The sequence below is a fragment of the Dipteris shenzhenensis genome, chromosome 28 (genome assembly GCF_047967505.1).
Source record: "Dipteris shenzhenensis isolate YYH24624 ecotype China chromosome 28, Dip_SZ_1.0, whole genome shotgun sequence".
In the NCBI taxonomy this organism is placed as follows: domain Eukaryota; kingdom Viridiplantae; phylum Streptophyta; class Polypodiopsida; order Gleicheniales; family Dipteridaceae; genus Dipteris; species Dipteris shenzhenensis.
This window is the reverse complement of record NC_141623.1, coordinates 37,075,326-37,101,253: the sequence shown is the minus strand read 5'-3', so window position 1 is coordinate 37,101,253 and position 25,928 is coordinate 37,075,326. Positions and strand designations below refer to the sequence as shown.

The window sequence follows — 25,928 nt, the reverse complement described above, 5'->3', positions numbered from 1 at the left end:
GTAGGAAATCGAGCCTTGGGGCAGGATGTGCCACGTCAGCAAGGCGGAGGCTGACGTGGGGCCACATAGGAAATGAGGCCGCGTCATGAGGGCGGAGGGCCAAGTGCGCCAAGTGGAGGGGTGACGGGGCGGCCACGTAGGAAGCGGGAAGTGAGGACAGATGAAAAGACAGAGGGGGCGGGGAGGTGACGTGGGCGCGGAGGCGACGTGGAGGGGGGAGGGGGGGACAAGTGGAAAAGGCGCGGAAAGGGAAGGGGGGAGGGGGTGAGTTGGAGGGGGAAGGGGAGGGGCGAGGGGGGACGTGGCGAGTCATCTTCTCGGAGGGCTTGGAATAAGGGTCAAAAAATTTTGTGATGTGTTTTTTGTGTCTGTGCAATTCTTTGGGAGCTTTGGGTTTCCGCCATAGCCAATTTCTTCGAAGCTTTTTTGCCCTACCGAAGGTCTTCTTCTTCCTCGATCCCCTCGCCTTCCCCCCTCCCTTTGCTCTCCTCTCCTCGCTTTCTTTGCTTCCCCCTTCCCCTCCCCCTCCCCTTTCTCGCTGCTCAAGTTCTGCTTCTGCTGTTCCTCTTGCCCTAATTCGCGCTTCGAGCATCGCAGCTATGGCGATTGAGGCGAGAAACCGCATCAGAAAGCTTCCGAACATCAGCAAATCGCTCCAGCAGCATCTCCGGCAAGCGTAGCAGCAGCAACCGCAGCAACAAGCAGCAACAGTAGCAACAGCAGCAAGCAGCAGCAGCAGCAGTAGCTCCATCGCCATCGCCATCGCCATCTCCGTCGCCTCCTCTCCCAGTACCAGCTCCTTCCCACTCTCAGACCTCCCCGGCCGCATTCCCTCCCACCATGCCTCCCATTCCCTTCCCCCCTTCCTTCCAATTCTTACCCTCCCCTCGCCGCCCCGACCCCGGTGCCGCCCCCCCTTCTTAGATCCCCAATTCGCCAATGCGAGCGCATGTTTCCCACAGAGTGCATGTTGCTCCCGCCCTTCCTGCGTGCGTTTCGCAGCCGGGAGCCCAACCGCTGTCCATGGATCGTCGTCATCCTTTGCTCGGCAGGGCTGTGGCAACCGCCGATGGCATTCCAAGCAGAGCCAAGGTTTCGGAGAAGCAAAATTCTTCTCGTCCGACGTCCGTCGTAACAGAGGTGCGCAATTTCGTGGGAGCGGTAGAAGGCACTCGCTTCGTGCAGGATTCAGTGATGAATGGCGGCAAGGGTACTCTTCATGCGAATTTAGGCACATTATCGCGGGGAAAAGACAAGATTGCCAGGACGAGGGTTGGAAGTTTGGAACCGTCGTTTTGGAGTCACGGAGGTGTCGAAAACTACAGAAGGGTTCCGGCGATGTCGCTCAACGACCGTGTAAAGGAAGGGCACCGGGCGGCCTTTACACTCGATGAGGATGCCACAGACGAAGAAGGCGAGGTGAACGAACGCAAAATCAGAATGCTGAGACCGTCGGAGAATGTCTCGGAGACAGGTCGTTCAGGGGGAGTGCGCAAAATTGATCCAGGGCGAGATGGATTTCAAATGTTGCGTTATCAACAACAACAACAAAAAGCTCCGACCGGCAACGGGAGCGCAACGGTTGTCGTAAATGGCGCAGACCAAAATGGTGCGCGCATGCTTGGCGAAGGACTATTCAGGTCGAAGCATCCATCCCCGCAGAAGAAAAAGCTGAGCGGATCGCGTTCGGAATTCCAACTGAAAAAGTCCATCTCGTCGAAATCAGCCAGTCGTCTGAATCCCACCAAGCTTCACTCCGCGATCGAGAACCAAGGACGCCCGTTATTGGAAGTTCGTTTGCCGATAGATGATAGCTGGAAAGGTGCAAATTCGAGGGTTCCGAGTGCAGAGTTCAACGCTCATGTAAAATCCAAATCGAATTCGAATTTTTTGAATGTGCGTGAGGGGAAGAGGCAATGGTGCTTGAATGCTGGCAACGAGAGCATCCATCCGGAGGGGGCGTTATCGTTGAAATGCAAAACGAAGCTCTCCGAGCATCCCAAGTCGAAGGTGAAGGTATTCAAGAAAGCAATTCATGATTCCGGTGGTCTTTCTGAGAGAATTGCAGAGCCGGCTGCCAAGAAGTTGAAATCCTCGCACACTATGCCAGGAAAGGAGCTGCATTTGAATTCCTTGTTGAAAGCCGAGCATTGCCAGCAAGAGCAGAAGTCTAAGAAGAGAAAGCTAGATAGCTCGAAGGAGAGTTCTTCTAAGACGACGTTCAGCTTGGAGTATGGTTCTGTCTCTGCCAAGGTCCCTAAGCTCTGCAAGGTTGCCGTTCCCAAGAAGCCCTTTCTAAGTTCAGCGCAAGAGTCGCCTCGTGTCCTGAATGGGAGTATATTGTTGTCGCCGAAGACGTCTGGAACAAAGCAACGGCATTGGGATAGCTTCAATGGCGGGGGAGTGACAGTAGGTACGTTAGCTCCTCCTCCCATGTCTCAAAGATCCAACGTAAACAAGGCCACCAAGGATTCAGCTGCGTATCGTGGTCATTCTAGGCTGCAAGCAGTTGGCCAAAAATCTGACTTGAAATCAGGCCGTTCATTTTCAGTAGCAGCTCGAGGTATGTTAATCCCTGTAGGTAGGAAGCCGGATTCTTCAGCCCCATCGCACACTTCAACTGAATCGAAGTGTGTCTCTAAGAACAGGGATGCTTTTAGGGAAGCCCAAGGTTCTAACTCAGGGAGGGAATTGTACAGCAAAGTAAAGAAATTGAGTTATCACGGTTTAAACGGGCAATCTCGAACCTTGAAATTGGATCATCAAGGCCTAGATATTAAACCTCAATCAAGGAAATTGGATCACCAAGGCCCCAATTGGGAGAAAGACGATGAGGATGCAGAGTTTGAGCCTGCTCAAAAAATGAGAGAAATATCGTCTCTGGATTTGCTTGTTGAAGCAGCTTCAGGCATTGAAGCTCAGCCAAAAGGTTCCAAATTGCCAGCCAAAGGCTGTAATGAAAGTAATACCACCTCCTCGCTTGTAAAGAAGGTCAACTCTTCAGGTGCTCCAGCTCCACATCTGAAGGAAGAAAAAGTAGAGGAGGAAGACACTGATGATACACTTGAGGATGGGGTAGCTGAGGCGGGCTCATTTTCTGCCTTCTCCAAGGAGGAGGAAGAGGATGCTGAGGAGGATGACAGCTTCGTTGCAACAAAAACCCTGAAATCCCCTGCAGTCAAATTGAAAGATCCATTAGTGCGCAGTAGACGAGGGAGAGCCCAAGCTTTGCCCTCACGATTTCGGGATTCGGTTTTAGAACCTTGGAAGAGAGGTAAGAGACGGTTAATGGGGGTTCCTACACCACTGGTAAGTAGTGAACAAGTTTTTAAACAGGCGAAGAAAATTAGAATCCCTTCCAAAGAAAGAAAACCTTCTGGCTTTGTGCGAGGGCACAGTGCAGAATCAAGTGCACATGTTGAGCAGGAGCTTTCTGGTTGTGAGCTTCGGCAGGACATGGAACCTGGACTGATTGGAGAGTGCAGTCGCCATGGAGAGTCAAGCCCCATTGTGGAGCTCGGGCAGGACAGAGAATCATGTCTGAATACCTGTGACAGGGCACCAAATGCTGAAGTTGATGAGAAGATGTATGCTGTAATTGGCAGGTCTGACAAAAAATCATGGAACGTGGGTTGGAAACAGAACACCAATCCAGGTTCCGAGGCATCGAAAGGATTGAGCTTGTCTGTTGAAAGGCTCCCAGGAGTTGAGGAGGCAGCTTCTGCTCTAGAGCTTGAAGTTAAGACTGGTGCATTGGCGCAGACAACTGTGGCTTCCCTCCACTCTCTTGAAGAATTCAATGTTGGAGATGTAGTATGGGCAAAGTCAGGAAAAAGAAATGACCCTGTTTGGCCAGCTAGAGTTGTGGATCCCATAAAAGAGGCCCCAGAATCAGTGCGCAAGGCTTGCCTTCCAGGCCGTTTATGTGTCATGTTTTATGGGCCTTCTGCAGCAAAGGGAAGAGAGCGGGTATGTCTCAGCTTAATTGCGAGTTCTTTTTTTGGGCATGCAATTAATGATGAGCTGTGTTGCTTAATTTTAAGCAGGTAATTGTCATTCTAGTATTGTTTCAAACTAATCAGAATGTAATGTATTTTAACAGGACTACGCTTGGGTAAAACAAGGCATGATTTTTCCTTTCATGGACGACCTGGACAGGTCAGTATATGGCTAGTGGTAAAGCTTTGCAGATTAGTCTTCATTGTTGAGGGTTCTTTTCTACACACAATTTGTTTGTATCACCAAATTGGAAGTGTGATTTCTCTCTGGCTGGTGGGTGGTTATTGTAGATTTCAGGGACAGACTTGTTTCAACAAGAGTAGGCCCAGTGACTTTAAGCTGGCTATTGAGGAAGCAACGCTAGCAGAATATGGATTTGATGAATGTGAAGAGCTCTCAGGGACGTGTCACCCTTCAGTGCACCTGGAAAAGCTACATGACTCCCTTTCTATCTGTGGGGAAGCTGATGATCAGCTGGATACCCACAACGATTCAAGCCACTGTCCTCCAAAGCAGGTCTGTATTGCTCTCCATTTTTTGAAACATTTGGCATGCTTGACCTAACAGCTAGAAACCACCTCTGATAAAGGTGGGTAAGAGGATTATGAGGGACTAGGCTCACTTTGGGTAGTCTAGTGGTCGAATAGCTTTTGATTGGCTGGTGCGTTATCTGGCAAGTCACTTTGGAGGGTTACATGCATTGAACATTCCTGGGGTCATGTGTATCTCTAAGAGAATGCTAGAGGACGTACTGTCCAAGTTTTAATCTTTGAGGGGCAATGGGAGTGAGGCTCACTATAAGAGGCAAGACAGGAGGATAAGGTACGGCGCCTATTGTTTACCCTTCCTCAATGGCCAGAGCAACCAGCTATCTCATCAGTTCAGATTCATGGATCAGGCTGGACCTTTTTGTGGTCATTGAGTGGCTTTGTGGGTCTTGTACCTGGCCTGATAGATAGGCAGACAGAGGAACCGGCCTACTTCCTTACTGGCTGGAAGTGGCCAACCAGAACTAGAATCTCACACGAATGACCTGACAGATAACCAGGAGTATTTGCCTAGCCATATACTGATGTCATGGTTTGCTACTACAGAAGCATAGTGGTAGAAATAGGGGAAGACCAACAGGTGCTTACCAGGAGCAGCCATGACGGCAATGGAGACAAGGCCTGCAGAGATATTGGAAGAGCACTGGGTTCTCTAATTGGCAGAGTTAGTGGAGAGAGAGAGAGAGAGAGAGAGAGAGAGACGTCTGCAAGAGGCCTCGTGGGCCTATGAGACAAAGTACATGCTAAAAAGGTAACTCATACAAGCCACTGAGGGCTGAAGCAAAGGGTTCACTAAGACCCTTGCTGAAAGCTAAAAAGCTAAAGTGCTAAAGCTAATGAATCAAGTGTCGAAATACTAGAGTAGCGAAAGCCAAATAACAGAGGGGTGTCAGGTGCTCAGAGCTAGCACTCCTAGTACATGCTCAGGTTCCATATATCCAGGTAACCTAGTGGCTCTCTGATGAGATGTGAGGAGCTCTTGTATATCTGTCTATCGAGCTGTCTCGCGGCTTGGGGGAGGGCGTGCTCTTTGATCTCTGGATCCGGTGGGCTACGTCAAGGGTGATGCCTCGCCTCTGGCGGTCGCCTCTAAGAAGGACTGAGATAGACCGAACCTCGATCGTGCGTGCTTTAATCCCTATCCGTGTCGCACCTGGAGTGTGTCCCCCTCGTCTGTCAGCATCGTGGTGGACTCTCCTACTGCTAATCCATGATGCTCTCATCTCCTCAAGCTCCTCTCCCTCAGCTTCACTGGCAGCTGACTCAGATGCATAAAAGTCTGTAACAAAAGTCTGTGACCTGTCGATATCGGTGACTAGTGGCATCAGTCCCTGCTGCTCGCTCATCTGTCGCATCAATGTGTGTCTCCGTCAACGCATCTCAACCAGGTAGAGCCCAACACAGACCTAATCGTGAAAATGGATCAGCGGTGTAAGTGGACCAAAGCCATGCCCCTCCTGAAAGAGGCAGTGGTATCGTCCTCGTATCTCGTAATAGACTGGGCAAACACATAGAAAGTGCTCCTCCATCTCGATCTCCTCCATCTGGCATAGTGTGCAAGTCCTCTGCTCTTTGGGTATGCCTGTAGCTCTCCCTGCCTCAATCCGCAGCAGCTGATGTGATGAGACTCGCAACTGACCAATGGCAACCCTCAGCGCATGTGAGACTCTCCTGTCCTCAAGATACCGAGGTCTAATGACAAGACCGTGCTCTGAGACCCTCAGGAAGTGGTCATGGTAGAACTGGATTGTGGGATCATCTCGGGTGGTGCATTGAGACTGTATTGAAAAGGGGGAAGTCTGTCCATCTGAATGCCGTGGCTACCAAACCACGTGGATATCTGTGCATACCATGCTGTATCAACACCGCTCTCTACTAGTCGCCTGGAGGACTTTAATGCTAGCCTCGCTAATCTCCACTGGGGTAAGGCCCAGACTCTGTGGAGGAACGTCTTTGTGTGAGAGTGAGAGAGAGAGAGAGAGAGAGAGAGAGAGAGAGAGAGAGAGAGAGAGAGGTCTATTAGTGTCCACAGAAGACCATATTGATCTATGGGACCAAAAGAGCTCTAGGTGGAAGTGCGTATAGCATGTCCATAGGGTGCCTGGGCCTTGAAGCCCCTCCATGGTTATTACATGGCAATCCTAATTTCTGGTAATTGGCAGAAACAAATTGAAGAAAGAAGGATTTCTATTACAAGTGTTTAAGACTGAGAGTCTTTGAGAGAGAGAGAGAGAGAGAGAGAGAGAGAGAGAGAGAGAGAGAGAGAAGGTACAACTGAAAAAACTAACTCATACATTCCACTATGGGCTCAGGCAAAGGGTTCGCTAGGGCCCTTGCTGAGTGTTACACTATACTAAGAAACTCAAAAAACTCGTTCTCAAAATACAAAAACTCAGATATCCTGACATGACAATCTTGGTGCCATAGCAGCTCCATGGTGGGATGCGAAGATATCTTGTATTTGTCCCTGGCAGGGCATCTCTCATTGTGGTGGGGGGGCATGGTCTCCTTGATCTGTGTATCCGGTGGGCCATATTGAGAGTGACAGCTTGACTCTAACCATCCCCTCGGAGTAAAGCTGAGATAGGTTGGATGTCCATCATGCATGCTCTGGTGAACCTCTGCCCCGTGCATGGCCTGTGTGTCTCTGGCTCCACAGCGTCATGCTGTCACTTCCCGCCTCCACTCTGTTATGTCTTGGGGCTGACTTGAAGGTGTAGAATTCTATGACATGTCGCTGTGCTTGGCCTATCTCTGTTTCCTGTGGCACCGTCATCTCCTGCTATCTGGTCTGTCTCAAAAGGGTCTCTTTGTGTCATCGCATCTTAATTACACAGAGACCAATGCAGACCCAGTCCTGAAAGTGGATCAGCGGAGTGTGTCCCAAAACCTTGCCCCTTCTGGAAAAGGCAATGGTATCATCCACGAGTCTCATAATAGACTAGGGCAAAGGGTCTCTCTTTGTGTCATCACATCTTAATTACACAGAGACCAACACAAACCCAATCCTGAAAGTGGATCAGCCGAGAGTGTCCCAAAACCTTCCCCCTCCTGGAAAAGGCAATGGTATCATCCACGAGTCTCATAATAGACTAGGGCAAATACATAGGAAATGTTCCTCTATCTCCACCTCCCCCAATGTGCATAGCCGACAGATCCGCTGCTCTTTAGGTGTGCCTGCGGCTCTCCCTATATCAATCCTCAGCTGATGGATGAGACCCACATCTGTCTTATAGCAGTCCTCAATGCATGTGAGACTCGCGTCGTCCAAGTATCGGGGTATAATGATCACTTCATCCTTTGATACTATAAAGAAGTGGTCGTGATGGAACTCCACCCCCCCAAGTCCGTGACAAGCTGGAGTAGATCCATCCATATGATATGATCTATCTCGATACTCATCTTGTAGGACGAGGGGAATGAAGCATGGTCTTTTTGAGGAGCATGACTGGCATAAGCCATCTGGATATACATGCATAGCAGGCCTCGCTAACTTCTCTATCTGCTAGTTGTTTGACTCTAGTTCCAACCTTGGTAGTCTCCAAATAGGCAAAGCCCAAACCTTGTGGAGATATGTCACCGTCTGAAAGATGTAGATATATTGCCGTTGGATTTTGTGCAGCACACAAAAGATAGGAGGTTGAACATTCTAGGGGCACCTCAACTGCAAGTGTTTTCTAGCATTGGGTAGTTTTCTCTCCAACTAGGGGTGGAACTCAATATTGGAGAGTTTGAGCAAGTAATAAATCACGGGTTCATAGTCAACGAGTCACATAACATCTTCTTCTTTATGTAACATCATCTTCACCATTCTTTCCACCTCTTCACAAGTTTTAAAAAAACAAACAACAATTACCTGGTTTGAACGCTGCCTGTACTATCTAATCAGGGACTGAGGGCTTCCTCTGAGTCATTCGAGATCCCATAATCACATATAGCCTCTCAAATCTTCTCTAATCATCGCCGAGAGATCATAGTGCTGTGTACATGGCTATCGGCCTTACTAATGTATCAAATAGCCATCCCTTCGTCGGGGGATCGTGGAAGTGTGCTTGGAAGCACTATCCCTCTAGCTGGGTCAGAGCTCCTTGACCTCGTGTAAGCCATGCCTTGGCTGCATGAATCATATATATATATATATATATATATATATATATATATAGAGAGAGAGAGAGAGAGAGAGAGAGAGAGAGAGAGAGAGCAGCAAACTGCACTGCTAACTAACAAGCAGTAGGCCTTGGTCCAAGTCACGGGAAACTCTTTGAGGCCTGAAATCATTCATTAGTCTACCCGCCAGCATGCCATGTCAGCATGGCAGTGCATGAGGCAGAATTTTAGAATGGTATATCATTTTGACACATCACCAAACTGGGCACTTCTAGAATTCTGTAGAAGATTTTTTCTCGCTAGATTTCCATATACAGTTGTCTCAATTTTGTAGCATAGAAATTCTAAAACTTACAAGGTATCTAGCTCTAGGATTCTACACTAGCTCTGTAAAGGAGAGGCACTGGATGACATCAAGCGATAAGCCATAGCCTCCTGTTTCCACTACTCTTGTACTTCCATTCATTGTACATCTATTCCATTTCAGCTTTATTGCAGCCTCTCTCTCAGTACGAGGAAACTTAGTTCTTGCTCTTTCATGCTCCATGGATCTTGCCAAACAAGCTGGTCCCTATAAGTGACTGGCTGAAGTGGTCTGTGTTCTATCTTCACCCCAAGTTTTGTTGAGCCATTCCACTCCACCCGAATACTTCTTTCTTCTAGACGTTTTTGGATGACCAGTCTCTTTCCAGGCCAGGCCGTGAAAGCGCTACACGCTTTCAGGTGAAAACACTAATGTGTTTTCGGCCATTTACGCTCAGCTGAAAGTTCTCTTGTTGATAGATCGTTTTACAGAGAGAGAATCTGGATGGCTCAGTTTTTCCATGTTATTGGATTGAAAAGCCTCTCTACAGTGGGCAACTACTCCGATGCTGTGTTGGGATTATATAGGTTACCTCCCAACCTGTGAGCTCCCAAATGAGGTGGATATAGGGGCAGAAGAGAGAGTCAATGTGGGTTGCCAATGGGGACAGATCTGATGGCAGTAGCAGGGCTGCCACATGGACAGCATGCAGGCTGCCATGTGAGCAGCAGATATGTCTGCATAGGACAGCTGCAGGGCAGCAGCAAGTACAGCATAGACAGGTGGCTGGAGCAGGCAGAAGGCAGCAGCAGACTGCTGTAGGGAGTCGGGTACTGCTGCAGCAGGTCCAGAAGGCAGGTCTGGAGCAGCAGCAGACTGCTGTACGCAGTCAGGTGCTGCTGCAGCAGGTCCAGAAGGCAGTAGAAGAAGGTGGATGGAAGTATGGCCAGGTCCACGGGACTGGTCAGCTGATCCAGTAAGGGCCAGACTGGGTTGGTGTAATCTGGGTCTCAGACAGACTGGTCTGCCAGTTCCTAGGGCATACCAGTCCTATAAACCCTTTCACTTAGTGCCTTACACATTCGCTGCAGTTCCAGAAGCAAGGAGGCCTGGAATCAGTGAGCCTTGTGCCTTACCATTGGCTGAGCAGCAAGAAGATTACTATTTCTTCCTTTTTGTATTCAACAGTAGTGCCATGTGCTGGAAGACATCCAATATATGAAGCGATTAGCCACATCAGATGCTATTGTCTGCTGAAGCAGTTTATCAGTGATGAAATGTCAGTGCTCCATGTGGAGAGGTCCTGGAGATTCAAGTTTTTGTTGAAACCTTGTCTTGTTTGGATAGCAGATGCATATATGTGCCTGTTGGATGTGATTGAATGCTGGCTAGTGGCTGACTGAGGCTTCATGCTGCTGCCCTGACAAGAGTTGTGTACTGGAACTGTGGAGGCCTTTGAAGCTGCTGGTGGAGCCAGCACAGCCCATACGCACCATTAAAGGTACATACGGGAGGCACTCAAGCTGCATAGGGGAGGTCATCTGCTGGACCTTGAAAGGAGTACACCCAGTTATGGTTGGTGAGCTCACTACCCAAAGCCATGGCATGCATGTGAATGCATTAAAGAGTAGTGGCTGTATTTTTACTCACCTTTGATCCAGGCCTTGTATGTACTTGCATGTACTACAGGTTGAACTGAACGCCAAGTAGACGGTGCGATCTATGTTAGAAAATACCCAACAGAGGGTACACGCAGCGGAAGACTAATAGTAATGCCCAGGAGCTCACACAGTGTGCGGTGTGGGTGTGGAATCACATTACTTATGTGCATTCAATAGATGTGCAGACTCATCAATAGACAGTGAACCAGCTAGATAGAGAAACCACCACAATATATATTTCCATCCAAAACTATGGACACAATACAAAAGAGATAGATCCAGAGTCCCACCAATGGTGTGGTCCTCTGATCTAACCACATGGTCCTCCAATCTGCTGGCTATCTCTAGACTCGAGTCCGCGTGCTCCACCTCGAGTGTCTGTAGACTTTCCGTCCAGTGTGTTCTTCTCCACCTTACTGCCTGTGAATCAGCCTAGGTGGGCAGCCCCTGCCAAGCTTTGTCTGCAGCACACAGGTCCCTGTTCCACTGCTCCAACCTGCTTGTGAATGGCTGCTCCAGAAGGTATGATGATCACAACACCTTGCTGCCATAGAAGACAGCCAAGGTCCAGCCTCTAGGGAACTCAGTCTGCAGCACACCTTCCACTCTCCTTCACCCCCAGTGTGAGGCCCAAGGGAGTGGCTCTGGCTGCTCCTGTCTGCTCCTGAACTTACTGGATAGCTGGATGAATAATGGGGCATGAAGCCCCTCCTTTTATAGGCCTAGGGGCCTGTCAAAAACCCGACCAGTCTGTCCCAATCTGGGCCGACTGGACAGACCAGGTTGGCTGGCCCAACCGACCTGGTTGGCTCAGCCCAACCAGCCCTTCAAGGGCTCACAAAACTAGGGCCCTTGGCCCACACTTCTAGGGCTTTTGGCCCTCCAATTAAGGCAGGGGCCCAGCCTATATAAGGCATGCCACCGCCCATTTGCAGCCCCATTTGCTGCTCTACCAGGCCCCATGCAGCCCTGTACACCTGCGCTCCTGACCTGCCATGTCAGCGCCTGTTTGTCCTGCTGGTTCTGCCCTCTGCCAGGCTCTTCTCCAGCGCCGTACAATTCCTTACACTGCTGATGTCTGGGCCATGCAGATCCATCCTAGCTCCAGGTATCTTCCATGTTCTTTGATGTGAGGTGCTGCCCATGTGGCAGCCCCCTCTCTTCTTTTCCTCTTGGGCACATCCTGTGCTAGGTCTCCCTCCCCCACGCTCTCCTCATTTGGGGGCTTACAGATGGGGAGGTGACCTTTCCAACACCCCCTCTCACCGACACATCTCGGCCCAATGCCTACACGTCGATGACGATGCTCCAGTAACTCCCTGGTTGTAGTCCTCTGGAACCTTTCGGTGTCAAAATCTTTTCCTGGCTTTTCATCCAGTGGCTCCTGCTCCACCAGGTCTGGTTCCGCTTCCGCACACCATCCTGGTACACAGGTCCATCTTTGGTAGCACCTCTTGGTGCCACCTCCTTCAGTCACGTTCCCGCCTCTGAACTCGAGCAATCCAGCTGTCACGATTTTCGAGTTGTCCCCCTCATAATGAGTGAACAACCTGGAGTCTTCCAGGCACCAGGCTCTAAGGGTCTGTTTCAACCCGTCCTTCCTTTGGCAAGGTCTGTAACAAAAGTACATTTTCAGATAACCTGGACCGCGAACTTTAAACGCACCTGACTGAACCTGAATCACCCTCCTTCTTGCAAGGGCACAATCCTCTAGTCGTGGAAGTCGATTCCCTAGAGCTTCTGAATCAGGGTCGTCCTTCAGCAAGGTCCCTGCCTTCAGGCTCCCACACCTGTGAGCCTCCTACTTGGCTCTGATACCATGTTAGAAAATACCCAACAGAGGGCACATGCAGGGGAAGACTTATAGTAATGCCCAGGAGCTCACACAGTGTGCGGTGTGGGTGTGGAATCACAAACTTCTTTACTCATGTGCATTCAATAGATGTGCAGACTCATCAATAGACAATGAACCAGCCAGATAGAGAAACCACCACAATATATATTTCCATCCAAAACTATGGACACAATACAAAAGAGATAGATCCAGAGTCCCACCAATGGTGTGGTCCGCTGATCTAACCACAAGGTCCTTCTCCAATCTGCTGGCTATCTCTAGACTCAAGTCTGCGTGCTCCACCTCGAGCGTCTGTAGACTTTCCATCCACTTTGTTCTTCTCCACCTTACTGCTTGTGAATCAGCCTAGGTGGGCAGCCTAGGCTGATTCACCTCGAGCGTGCTCCACCTCGAGCATCTATAGACTTTCCATCCAGTGTGTTCTTCTCCACCTTATTGCCCGTGAATGTGAATTGGGCAACAAGGGCAATCACTGTCCGGATAGTAACCATGCGAGCTGTGGGAGCAAAAGTTTCATCAAAATCCATGCCTTCAGTTTGAGCAAAACCTTTGACCACTAACCTTGCCTTATACTTATCCAAGCTGCCATCTGATTTGTATTTAAGTTTGTATACCCACTTAGTGCCGATGACTTTCCGTCGCAGGGGCTTGGCCACTAAGTCTCAAGTATTGTTCTTCAGGATAGCATCCATCTCTGCCTTCATGGCAGCCTGCCATTCTAGATTGTCCTTCGCCTCCTCGAAGGTCCTTGGCTCGTCAAGCTGAGCCACAACACAAAATTCAGGGATGGGGTCTTTTGAAGACGTTGGGACCGATGCAATCCGGAACTACTACTCTCAGGTAATTCGGTGACCCGAGACTCTTTCAATGTCCTTAGGTACCATTGGGGCAACCTCTTCTCCTTCTCAGTGGGAGGAGGAACTGGAATTGCTTCTGGAACATCCTGCTTTCTCAGTATCTTGTGGAACATCAGCTTCCGATTTTGCCACCTCTTGGATGGTCAACCTGGGGCGGGGTGGGTTTGGGGGTTGAATAATCTACTCCTCCTCAATCTGAGGCTCCTCCTGGGGTTGAGGTTCCTTTTCCTTGAAGACAACATCCCGACTGATAAGGATCTGCTTCTTTACTGGGTCGAAGAGTCGATAGCCCTTGGATTCTTCGCTATACCCAACAAAGATACATTTTCTGCTCCGAGAATCAAGCTTGGTCTTGTCTTCCTTATGCACATGCACCCATGCGTTAGAACCAAAAATGCGAAGATGAGTGATAGAGGGTTTCTTACCATAAAATGCCTCATATGGAGTCTTGTCCTTGACGGCCTTCATCTTGGTCCTGTCAGCTGTATTGATAGCTTCACTCCAATAGGCTTTAGAAAGGTTCCTCCCTCGGAGCATAGCAACCCTATCTCTATGGTGGTTCTATGCTTCCTCTCGGCTACCCCATTTTGTTAAGAACTATGTGCTGTGGTGAGTTGTCGCTTGATCCCATGCTTGCGACAAAATGTGTTGAACTCATTTGAGGTGAATTCTCCCCCCCTGTCTGTGCGGAACGTCTTGACATCCTCCCCTGTTGGCCTTTCAGTCTTTGAACTTCTCGAAAGCCTGTGACTTTTTAGCCAAACGATATACCCAGGTCATTCTACTGAAATCATCCACAAAGAGAAGTGAGTACCTGGATCCTGCCCACGATGCTGTAGACATTGGGCCACAAATGTCGGCATGAACCAACTCAAGTGGTTTGCTGGCCCGAAACGAGGCCTCTTGTGGGAAATTATCCCTGTGCTGCTTGCCTTCTAGACAAGCCCTATAGACATCATCCTTGCCTGTAATTGGTGGAAGTCCATCCACCATCTTCGACTTTGACATTTCAGCGAAGATTCCATAGCTGACATGACCGAAGCACTCATGCCAAAGTTTGGACTTTCCGTTGTCTTCATGAACCAACATTGCACTGAGGCGGTACAGTCCATTCTCTTCAACTCCTTAAGCCACCATGTGTCCATTTGCTTTGGATGTCACGGTGACCTTGCCATCTTTAAAGAGAACTGCCATGTTGTTTTTGTCCATTTGACTTACAGACAATAAGTTCTTGCAAAGGTTGGGTACATAAAGTACTCCAGAGATATCCTTCTCCTCACCTGCGGTCATAATGAAAGGAATGCTACCAAAGCCCTTCACAGGACATGTTTGGCTATCCCCGACAAAAACTTTGGAATCCGGGTGTGTACTTTCCATGGTTTTGAACCAAGTCCTTCTGTTGGACATGTGCTTGGAAGCACCGCTGTCAACATACCAACCCTCTTTACCTTCACTGACTGCATATGCTGAACAATGTTCACTGAGTAAAAACAACTGTCTAGTCGTCACATTGGCAGAATCATTCTTAGGCTCTTCTTTGTTCTTGGCTTCTCTCTTTCGCTTCTGATCCGCCTTCTTTCGGCATTCTTTGGCGGAGTGGCCAAGCTTTTCACAGTAATAGCACTTCATTTTTTTCTTGCAGTCAGCGTCCTCTGACTTCTTGAACTCCTTTGGCTTGCCTTTTCCAGGCTTGTCTTTGGCCACTAATGCCTTCTCGTCGGTTTGCGTAAAGAGTTTCTCTCGAGCCTCCTTCCGAAGCAAGAGTGGACCAAGCTCCTCAAAGGTGATTGGCTTAGTCCGCTGACCCGCAGTGACCGTAGTCACAAAACTTTTGAAACTCCGTGGCGACTTGTGGAGTGTGAGCAACGCCAATTGACTTGAGTCCACCTTCTGATCAACCGCTACGAGCTGGTCCCGCACGACTTTCACCTTTGTCAGATGGTCATGCACACTATCACCCTCATTCATATCAAGATTATAAAGCTGATGCTGAAGAGTAATGATACGGGCTGTATTATCGGTTTCATACAGCTCCTTCAGTATGGCCTACGCCTCTGAAGACGTCTCTGCCAATTGGATATGAGGAATCACAGCATCTGTTGTCGTGCCAATTAGCATTGCTACGGCTTGAGCATCCCTCTCCTCCCATGCACTGAGTTCATCCGCATCTGCTTCAACTAAAACTTCACCTCTTTTGTCCACAATGTCCTCCGGCTACCTCCACCCAAGATCTCTCCAACTCTTACACACACTCAACTCAGATAGATGATCACAGATGCAATAAACACTCACTCAGAAATAACTTGAACGGAGAGAGAGAGAGTGTATATTCATCCACCAGATGGTGGGCAGAGAAAAAACAGCTCACAGGGAGCAATACAAAACACAGCAAAGTGCTGGAGAATACTGAAGGACTCTCTTTCTCACAAACTGCTCCAGAACTGAGTGCACAACACAGCCTTGGAAGGAGGCTTTCAGTCTTGCACTGGATGCTGGAAACAATGAAGGAGTGGGCCTTTTATAGGCACTGCCCAGGCCCCTTGAGTTGACCGACCAGCAGGGTCGGTACCCTGTCTGGTGGCTGACCAGGTGGGTCCTAGCCAGGGTTGGCCCTGGTCGGTGGCCCTGGTTGGGCCAACCTGGCCTGCCACAGGCCCCTATTTAAGGGTGCCCTGTGGAGCCAGTCTGCGCAGCTGCAGGTGCCTCCAAGTAAGGCCTAAGGCCCCTGTTTTCCTGCTGTTGCAGGCAGCGACCAGCCCGTGTGCTGGTCGGCTCTTTCTGCCTCTGTTTCTGGCCTGAGTCACTCTCTCCCAGCCCCCCTACCTCTCACTGCCCCTTGTCCCCTCAAATCGGGGGCTCACAGGTGGGCACAGTGAGTTTCTAACAATCTAGACTGCCAATGGGTTAGAGGTTGCATCTCTTTCAATAATAGTTGCATTCAGCTACACCCAAGCTGCTCACTCCTCTGTTCTTCAATTTGCAAACCACATCTGAAATTTTGGTTTGTGTGGTTGCTTGCTTGATTACTTTGGTTTTTGTCCTGTGACTAAGGCTTTACAGAACTTACATATGGTCTTATACAATCTGAAATGTGTTTATGGAGAAATAGCTCCTAATGTTTACCGATGGCTATGCCAGAACTATACTATCGAAATCTACCATTAAGAAATTTACAGTTTGATTTTTACATGTACTTCATTGCCCTGTCAGCTGTTCATTATTTATTTTTCAAATCTTTTTAAGATCTGTGGAATTTTCTCCCCAAATGACTAACTTAGTGGAGAATCTTCAGGTCTGTGTCGGCAGCAATGAAAAGAAGAAGAATATCTGCATTAGTTGTGGACAGAAACTTATGGTGAAAAAGACTTTGAAAAACAAAACTTCTCCCTCTGAGGATAAACCTCTCTGCAAATACTGTTTCAAGGTTTGAGTAATTTCTTATATTGTTGTGAATTCTTTTCATTTGTATCAAGAAGTTACATTTGCTGTTGACCTCACCTTGTTTATTTGGTTCTTCAGCTCTATAAGTCACGGCAGTATTGTGGAATTTGCAAGAAAGTTTGGCATCCAACGGACAAAGGTGACTGGGTAAGAAAAAAGTTCTCTTACGAGATGTTTGTATTAACTCAAGATTGTTGAAGATTGAGAGGTGATATGGTAGCAAAAAGATATATTGGAGATCAGCTGGTTTCAGGAATTTTGTTGGTATTTGTTTTCAGGTTCAATGTGATAATTGCAAGATCTGGGTTCATGCTGAATGTGACAAAATTAGCAGCAAGTGTCTCAAGGTTAGGCTCTTCTTGTCATGGGTTTATGATCTTATGTGGGTGAATTGCAATATCTGAATGTATTGCTCTGCCTTTGGTATCTTGAGTTTCACAGGATGCCATACTACTGAAATACTTCCTTCAGAATCCAAACTAATCGTACATACGTTTTCCAAAATTTGCAAGCTCTTAGTTGATCTTGCTGTTTAATTCTGTGCATATTTCAACAAAGAATACTGGACTTTTTGGAATAAATATGACTTTGTTGTTATGGATGAGTTTTGCTACTTATTAGTAACTACGTATGTTGATGGATTATCAATACCTGCCCTATCATCTTACATGAGCTTAGCCAAGTTAGGCGTTCTATAGATGATTTATTTGTTGACTTCCAAGACTTTATCTTTCTCTTTTGCTAATTTGACCTATTTTAGTAAGCATTGGGTTTGCCCAAGAGACTCCGCGGGTCTTTAGAAACCTAGTGTAGCTGCTTATGCTTGGGCACTGATGACGACATAAGTGTTGCTTTGCTTGCTAAGTATGTCTTCCTTTTGTTTTTCAAAAAGTTTTTGTTACCTCCTTTTTCTTCTCTTTCGTTTTCTCTTTTATTTCTGTGTAGATTTTTGGACTTTAGAACAACAAAAAATCTAAATTTGTATGATTGGATATATTCTAGTCTTACAAAGGTATATGTTGATGGATTATGGATTTTGGGAATGCGTGGAAAGGCCTATTTCCTTTCATTTTTGCTATATTATGCTGTTACAACAATTGCTTCAATTGCAGTTTGTGAACTTGACCAAATTTGGGTCTGCATGAAGCAGCTTTTTTGGAGATGTTCATGGCTTTTTACTTTGTGCTTTCAGGACTTGGGAAATGGAGGGGAATACAATTGCCCTGATTGCAAAAACCTGCATGGATTGGAAACACCAGGAAAACATATTGAGGAAAAGTAAGGCCTTTTGTCAAGTATGCATAACATACCAATTGCTTTAGCAATGTATTACATCTTGAAGCTATTCCCATCATGTCTCCTCAAGAACAAAAATATGCTGTTGGATCATATGTAAATTAAAAGCATTCTGATGATTTGGAGTTGCTTCATGTTTTTGGTTTTGTTTTATCTCACAGAAAGAGAATCAATGGCAACTCCTTGGTAGTTCCTGAGGAAATTTCTGTAGTCTGCTGTGACATGGAAGCGAAATATATGCCTAAATTCCACCAGTAAGTCCTACATGGTACTATCTTCTTGGTGGATTAATTGATGAGATTAGGCAATCAGTTTATGTAATTTTTATGGCCAATCTGAGGACCAGTTAGCCAACTTGGACTTATAATATAAGATCTGTCTACTTTTGTGTGTGTATGGTCTTGGCTTCTTCTTCATAAAGGTGCCCAAATTATGGTACTAATGCATTTTGATTTGAAAGGGTGCTTTGCGAGTGTGAAGACTGTAAAGATGGACAGCTGATGGGGCCATCCAAATGGGAACGCCACACTGGCAGCAGAAAAAAGAAGTGGAAAGAGAGCATCAAACTGAAAAACTCGAACAGCACACTATTGTCATGGGTACAATTTTAAAGATAGACCATGTGTATGCTTTACCTTTTCCTTGAGAGATATAATGTGTAATCCATTTATGTTGGTTGGCAGCTACATTACATGATGGAGCATGGTGCATCCGGTCTTGCGTATGGTGAATCTGATACTCATTTGCCAGCAAGGCAACGTGAACGGGAGTTAGGAGCTAATTTGCAGGGTAACATATTTCTTAGTGTTTACTTTTTTTTCCCAAGGTTCCCCTTCCATGCTCTTTTGGACAGTACTGTTGAGATGAATTTCTTTTTTGATATCCTGCTGCTAAGCATATAATAGTATATGCGTGATTTTTTGAATCGTTCTCAAATTCTCTTTCACAGCGTCCTATGAGGCTGTTGTGGTCAATTGGACACCAGAGAGGTGTGCGGTGTGTCGATGGGTAGAAGATTATGAGTGGAATAAGATTATTATCTGTAACAGGTATGGCTTAACCATGCAGTCTTTTAATGACTTTGAGTGGCATGAAATATTTATCTTGCATGACAGTGTCCAAACTGTGCAGATGTGGAATAGCAGTCCATGAAGAATGTTATGGCAAGAGAGCGTCCAATGGTTCCTTTATCTGCCGAGTCTGTGAAAGTCCTGATGTTGAACATGATTGCTGCCTCTGTCCTGTGAAGGGTAATGTTTGATGCAGATCGTGCCTGATTTGAGTCTTAAAAAGAAATTAGTTTTCTTTTTTTTGACCTGTTTTTCTGTAGCTTTCAACAAATACATTGCACAAATTATTTGGGCAAATGTAAGGCTTTTGTTTGACACTTATCAGGTGGGGCACTAAAACCTTCAACCATATATGGCTTCTGGGTGCACATAACATGTGCTTGGTTTATTGAAGAAGTATCTTTCAAGAATATTACAACCATGGAGCCTGCAGATGGTTTGACAAAGATTGATGCAGCACGTTTTCGCCAGGTGAGCTGAATTGCATTGTGGGTAGCTAAAGTTCACTGGTCCATGCGTGTTTATTGTCCCCTAATGAACATGTCATCAAATTCTGTGCCTTTCTAGGAATCATCTTTAGGCATCTGTATTTGTGTACCTCTACCTGATTATGTTTTTCCTCAAAGAGAGGCAGGCATGCAGTTATTGTTGGCCAAGAATAAGTGGGTTTTGGAATGATTAAACTTTACATCATGCTGTTTTCTTGGAGGCTCTTTTAAAAAGTGAAATTTGTGACGCCAATATGTGTTGACTTTATGGAATCTGTATTGGAACTACTAGATTCTAGACACGTGCCAGACTTAGATTTGGAATCATGCTCGAAATAAGTACCAAAGAGACTTGCATGGTGAGCCAAGCCCTAACTCTTATACATAGTGGAATATTAGTTAACTCAATGTCCTATTTTCTGTATGCCCACCAGCATCAAGTCAAACGACGACAGACTGATCTGAAAATGTAGAATAGGTATGAACTGAATAGGACCAAAAACTACAAAAGTGACCTTACAATTACCACCAGGGTGCTGCTCCACTGGTGTCAGACTTCAGGCCTTTGGATTCTTTGCTGCTGCGTGGTTCTAAATAGAAGTCTTCAGTGGCTGTGGGAGGAGCTCAATCAGAATTTTCTAGATACTTTCAAGTGCAGTGGCTAAGCTGTTTATTCATTGCCATATTAACACACATGAGCTCACACAGTGTGCATGTGGGGTGTGGAATCACAAACTTCTTTACTTAATGTGTGTCACATAGATTAGATGTGCAGACTCATCAATAGACAATGAACCAGCCAGATAGAGAAACCACCAAAATATATTTCCGTCCAAAACTATGGACACAATATAAAAGATATAGATCCAGAATCCGTCCAAAACTATGGACACAATATAAAAGATATAGATCCAGAATCCCACCAATGATGTGGTCCTCTGATCTTACCACAAGGTCCTTCTCCTATCAGCCAGTTATCTCTAGACTTGAGTCTGCGTGCTCCACCTCGAGCTTCTGTAGACTATCCGTCCAAATCCCTTCCACCTTGCTGTCTTTGCACCAGCCTAGGTGGGCAGCTCTCTCAGCTCTTAGTCTGCAGCTCCTTGTGCTCCCTTCACCTCCTGAACATAGGCCCCAAGAGAAGCTCCTTTGCTGCTCCTATGTGCTGGCTGTTTGCTGCTGCAAGTGATAAATATCTCAGCACCTTGCTGCCCTAGAAGACAGCCAAGGTCCAGCCCTTCCTAGCTAAGTCTGCAGCCCTTGTTGCACTCTCTCACCTCCTGTAGATAGGCCCAGAGAGTAGGCTTTCTGCTGCTTCTTTCTGCCGTGGAACTGCTGACTGCTGGATAATGAAATGAGGCAAGTGCCTCTCCTTTTATAGGGCTCAAGGCCCTTTCAAATGGACCGACCAGCCAGCCCTCAATGGGCCGACTGGACAGACCTGGTTGGCTGGCCCAACCGACCTGGTTGGTTCAGCCCAACCAGCCCTATATAAGGGCCCTAGCTAGGCCTTTTTGGGCTGCTGCTAGGCTCCCCTTTTGCTGCTGCTGGAGACCCTGCTGCAGGCTGTATACCTGCCCATAGACCCCCACTATGCTGCGCTATTTCTTGGCTCCCTGATCTGCCCACACATGTGCACCTCAGCTCCGTACTGTTCCGTACTGTTGCTGACGTCATCCGTGAGCTCATGGCCTCTTCTCTTGGGTCCCTACTGCTGTCCTCTGCTCCGCCTTATGCTCCTGCAGATCAGCCAGGTACCCTCCTCTCTTCTTTTGGGGCACATCCTGCCCAAGGTCTCCCTCCCCCACGCTCTCCTCATTTGGGGGCTTACAGATGGGGAGGTGACCATTCCAACAACTGATACTGTCACACTCTTCTTATTGGTCAAGATGGATTTCCTCCAAAGTACCTTGTTTTACAGCATCATTGTCTTTTTCTTTTGGATCTTGAGCTATGATTTTAACCTTTCTGCCCATCTTCCCCTGAATCTTTTTCAGATTCAAAGGTTGTATGAAATATCACATTTACAACTTGCAACGTCATTGTCTTTTCCTTTTGGATCTTGAGCTTTTCGACCTATTGACCTTTTGGTTCAGACCAGTGGCATTGCTCCTCTCTTTTATTGCAACCAATGATTGAATTTCCATTTTACCATCTCATTTCTTAAAAGGAAAATACCACTTTTATCGGAGGTAGTGATTGAGAATACTATCTGACAAGACATTGCTTTCCCTTTGAGCTTTTGTCTTCATGGATTGAGATGCTGCTTATGGGTTGCAGTGCCTGATTTCAACTTGCAAAAATGCATTTTCGTGGTAATGTGACTGGGGGAGCTAAATCGTTTGTATTCAGTCTGAACAATTGAATTGGGCAAGCCAGGGTTATGATACTGCCTCTTCTCCGAACACATATGGATGTTGTTTGATGATGTTCTTTGTTGCTTTCCTGCCTGAAGGCATGTGCGGTATGCAAGCAGACACATGGAGTGTGTATCCAATGTGCTGAATGCTCCACAATTTACCATGTGATGTGCGCATCCAGAGCAGGCTACCGCATGGAGGTATTGCCAGTTGATGCTTTATCATCAGAATTTGTTTATGTTGAAATCGAGTGTGAACTTTGAGCATTTATATTTATATACCTGGGAACTTAATGATGATACGTTATTGATTCTTCTGTCAAATGCAGTTGCACAGTATAAAGAGCAAGAGTGGAACCTGGTTGAATAAGATGATAACCTACTGTGCCAATCACAGGTATGCACAAATTACATTCAAATCCTCTGATGAAGGGAATTACTGGATCTATAATATTTGGTACGACTGATTGCATATCGACCCAAGTGTGTAAGAGCAATTTTTGGCCAATTATGTTTTACGGTATAGCTGGATGTTTGGAATCCTATGTATGTATATAAATCATTTATGTGCTTCTCTTTCTTACACGTGTTTGAACCATGACGTGAATCTGCCCTTCAATATTGCAATTATGGCAGCCCATGTGCAAAATAGTGTAGGACCTCTCTTCTGTCAACTGTCTACATTCGACCTGAAAATGACTGTTTTAGGGGATTTAAGGCTAGCAAATTCTGGGTAGAATATAGTGCACTGGACTGATATTAGGCGCATTTGCTAGGCATTCTTTTTAAGAAGAGTAACTGTCAGTTGAAGTGAATGCATTTCATGATACTTGGCCTTTCTTACTTTCTGTGTCACAGAGCCCCCGATCCTGATGCAAAGTTGTTTCTTACATCATCTGAGGGGAAACTTCAAATCGGTGAGAATATGGAGGATAAAGAGAATGAAAGGGTTGTACTTACATCAAGCACCGTGCCTGGGAGCTCTGAAGGCTCGATTTCTAGGCAGGGTGAGGCTTCATATGCTTCAAGATGTCGAGAATACAGTGATCAACTGACAGTTGCAAATCTTAAGGTAATGGCAAATATAGCAGGCCCGTATCTCAGCTTGGATGCGCATTGATAAGTGTCAAATCTTGTGTCTTTTTTTAATCATGAAACAAAGTGGAATCACAAAGGGCATCGTTGTACGAATTCCCTATTCCACTGTGTTGTTGCTGATGCTCTTTGACATAAAGTCTACATAAAGTCTTCTCCTTTTGTGTGGGATGGATCAATTGGCTCTGATACCATGTTGAGAGAGAGAGTGAAAGGTGGGAGAGGGTGAGGAAGAGAGAGGAGCATAGTTGCTAGCCTTTAAAAAAAGAGCAAGAAATGCATTTCTTCATGATCTCTTTAACTTGGTGTGACTTGATATTTTGACTGTGGGTATGCTCTCTTGAGCCCCTTTAGGTGTTGATGGCTATCCAATTTCATCAGTTTTCTAAGGAATGACAAACCATGTACCTGCCCCTGTTTGTCCTTGCATTTTTCATCTTTCTTTTTGAGGTTCGGCTGGAAGCAATCGTTTAATGCAATTTGTTATTGAATGCTTGTTTGTTTGTGCACAAAATTTGCCCTTTTTTGTTGGCTACACCGACTCTATCTAAATGAATTTTCATTAGTCCAGGATAAGTATTGAGCAGTGCGCTGTGTGCCCAGCTAAAGAGGATAGTATGTAGATATAAAGTGGTTTGCGAGATCAAGAATGGGCCCATGTTTGAGAGGGTGTCAGTTTTAAATCAGGAATAGTTTTTATCTAGTATACTTACGGATGAAGGAGAGAATGAGAAATGCATGCGGGAATGAGAAATGCATGCGATTAGTCTTGCTATTCAAAACAAGTGACAGTAGACTTGGAGAGCTAGTAGGCTACACTGCACTCAATGAGTGGTGGGCTTGAAGCTTTGCAATTTCATTCATCTGTAGTCAATTGTGCGGGCATTTTGATTAAGGGTTAATCTCTAGAGCTGTCTATCATGAAGACTCATTTGGTGTACCTTTGTTTGCAGAAGTCAGAAAATAAGGCTATTGCACACTCTGCATCAGGCTACAGCTGGCATTCTTTCGAAATCATTACCAGCTTAAGAGTAAGCTTATAATAAATGACCTCAAAGCAAGCTCTCAGTCTAATACAACGTCTCAGTGTTTTCTGTAAATTAACTTGGAGGATTGGCTCAGGAAACAGTATAGAGTCTACCAGCTCTGATTGTGGTTCTGTGCAACAGGAAGAGCCTTATTCTAGAGAAAAATTATCACTGGAAGAACGATTAGTCCATCTTCAGGTTTGTACAATTCTTTGCTGAGATTGTTTCTTTTGGGAATGAAAATGTTCTGATGTCTGCGCCTGCTCACACCACTAGATCCGTCAGATAGTCCTGTTTTTATAATGCTGGTGTTTGATTGTACAGGAAACGGAGAAAAGCAGGGTTTGCTTTGGAAAGTCTGCTATACATGGCTGGGGACTTTTTGCTCGGCGTCCTATTGAGGAAGGAGAGATGGTTAGTTTAGGACTGCTTGTGAGATGCTGTAATTTTGAATAGGCAAGAAGGAGATATTCTTGATTGTACAGATCTTAGATCATGCCTACTTTGTCCAGGTGCTGGAGTATCGTGGAGAGCTAGTGAGAAGAAGTATTGCAGACCTGCGCGAGAAAAGATATTCTCTGCAGGGAACAGGCTGCTATGTGTGTATTGCTTCCTTCCTCGTGGTATTCAGTGTGTCTGCTAGTTAATGGCTGTTGGTATGCAATGTTCATCTCATTGAAGCCAAACAAAGAGGCTCATGAGAAACAATTGTGTAGCAGAGCTCAAAGGTTCATAGTGTTGGGAGTTAAGTAGGTCTTATGATTAAATTTATGGGTCATCATATAGAAGTTTTAGGTGCTAAAACTGTCTTTTTTTGCAGTTTTTCAAAATAAGTGATGAGGTTATAATTGACGCGACCGAGAAGGGCAACATGGCGCGTCTCATCAATCATTCTGTAAGACAAAGCTGAAAAAGTTTACAGTATTTTTATTTGTTGAAGTCCGAGTCTGCATCTTGATTCTCTAGCATTGATTCTTTGCCTTGCTTCTTTAGTGTGCACCCAACTGCTATGCCCGAATTTTTTCAATAAATGGAGCAGGAGAGACTTGTATTGTACTCATTGCACGCAAATTATTAAAGGCGGGAGAAGAATTAACGTAAGTGCTCAACCGCATTCAAGTTGATTTTTTATCAAGTGTAGGTGAAGATGTACTTTTTCAAAAGCAAGGGCAGTTGTTGACAAATTTGATTATTTTTGTTGCATATGGTGTTGAATAAATTGCAAGTGTGTACATAACATTCTGATGTTGCCCTTTTGTGGTTCTGAAGATACGATTATTTATTTGATCCTGAGAACAAGGAGGTTCCATGCCTATGTGGGGCTGATACTTGTAGGAAATATATGTGCTGAACTTAGGCTCAGTTTGGGGGTCATGAAAGCCTAATTATCTCATCAATTGATGGACGCCAATTGTCACCCCCCTGTACACCGTGTAGAATTATTTTTCTTCCCAATTTACTTTATATTTATATTCATACATTTGTTGGAATAAGCTTTCGAATAAGCAATTTGCATCGAAAGCAGGAGTCAGCATTTGTATACATGCATACCTCAGAAGGAGAGATGAAGCCCTTCAATGTAAATGCCAGGAGGAGGTTTTATGGCTTACACTTGCCATATACGGCGGCTATTTCAGATACTCTGCTTTTAGGCTTCTGAAACTTGATAGGTTTATCATGTATCACCTCAACATGTAATGATGTGAAGTCCAAAGGCAATCTAATATTGCTGCACTGGAAATTTTGTATTCGCTAATACAAGCTGAGGCATTGTAAATGTATATTTTTCCCTTGCCTCTTAAGTGGGAACTACTCATGCA

At 46.1% G+C, this 25,928-nt stretch overlaps 1 protein-coding gene across 1 annotated transcript; it reads left to right on the top strand.

Moving 5' to 3' along the window:
- The first annotated feature begins 382 nt into the window (after nt 1–382).
- On the top strand, nt 383–25,928 carry LOC147883526 (histone-lysine N-methyltransferase ATX5-like). Its single transcript, XM_087400020.1, has 23 exons — nt 383–3,969; nt 4,103–4,158; nt 4,290–4,515; nt 16,624–16,755; nt 16,851–16,919; nt 17,051–17,119; nt 17,965–18,050; nt 18,230–18,322; nt 18,529–18,667; nt 18,752–18,857; nt 19,018–19,117; nt 19,200–19,318; nt 19,464–19,609; nt 22,082–22,186; nt 22,315–22,382; nt 22,844–23,057; nt 24,034–24,111; nt 24,250–24,306; nt 24,433–24,522; nt 24,621–24,707; nt 24,929–25,003; nt 25,102–25,205; nt 25,378–25,928. The coding sequence occupies exons 1-23, from the start codon at nt 940–942 to the stop codon at nt 25,457–25,459; spliced, it is 5,331 nt and encodes a 1,776-aa protein (XP_087256146.1). The 5' UTR covers nt 383–939; the 3' UTR covers nt 25,460–25,928.

Coding starts and splice junctions, on each gene's coding strand:
- LOC147883526 (XM_087400020.1), top strand. CDS start 940: ATGCGAGCGCATGTTTCCCACAGAGTGCATGTTGCTCCCGCCCTTCCT. Junction 16,756..16,850: donor TCTGCAAATACTGTTTCAAG/GTTTGAGTAATT, acceptor TTGGTTCTTCAG/CTCTATAAGTCACGGCAGTA. Junction 22,187..22,314: donor GAGCAGGCTACCGCATGGAG/GTATTGCCAGTT, acceptor TGTCAAATGCAG/TTGCACAGTATAAAGAGCAA.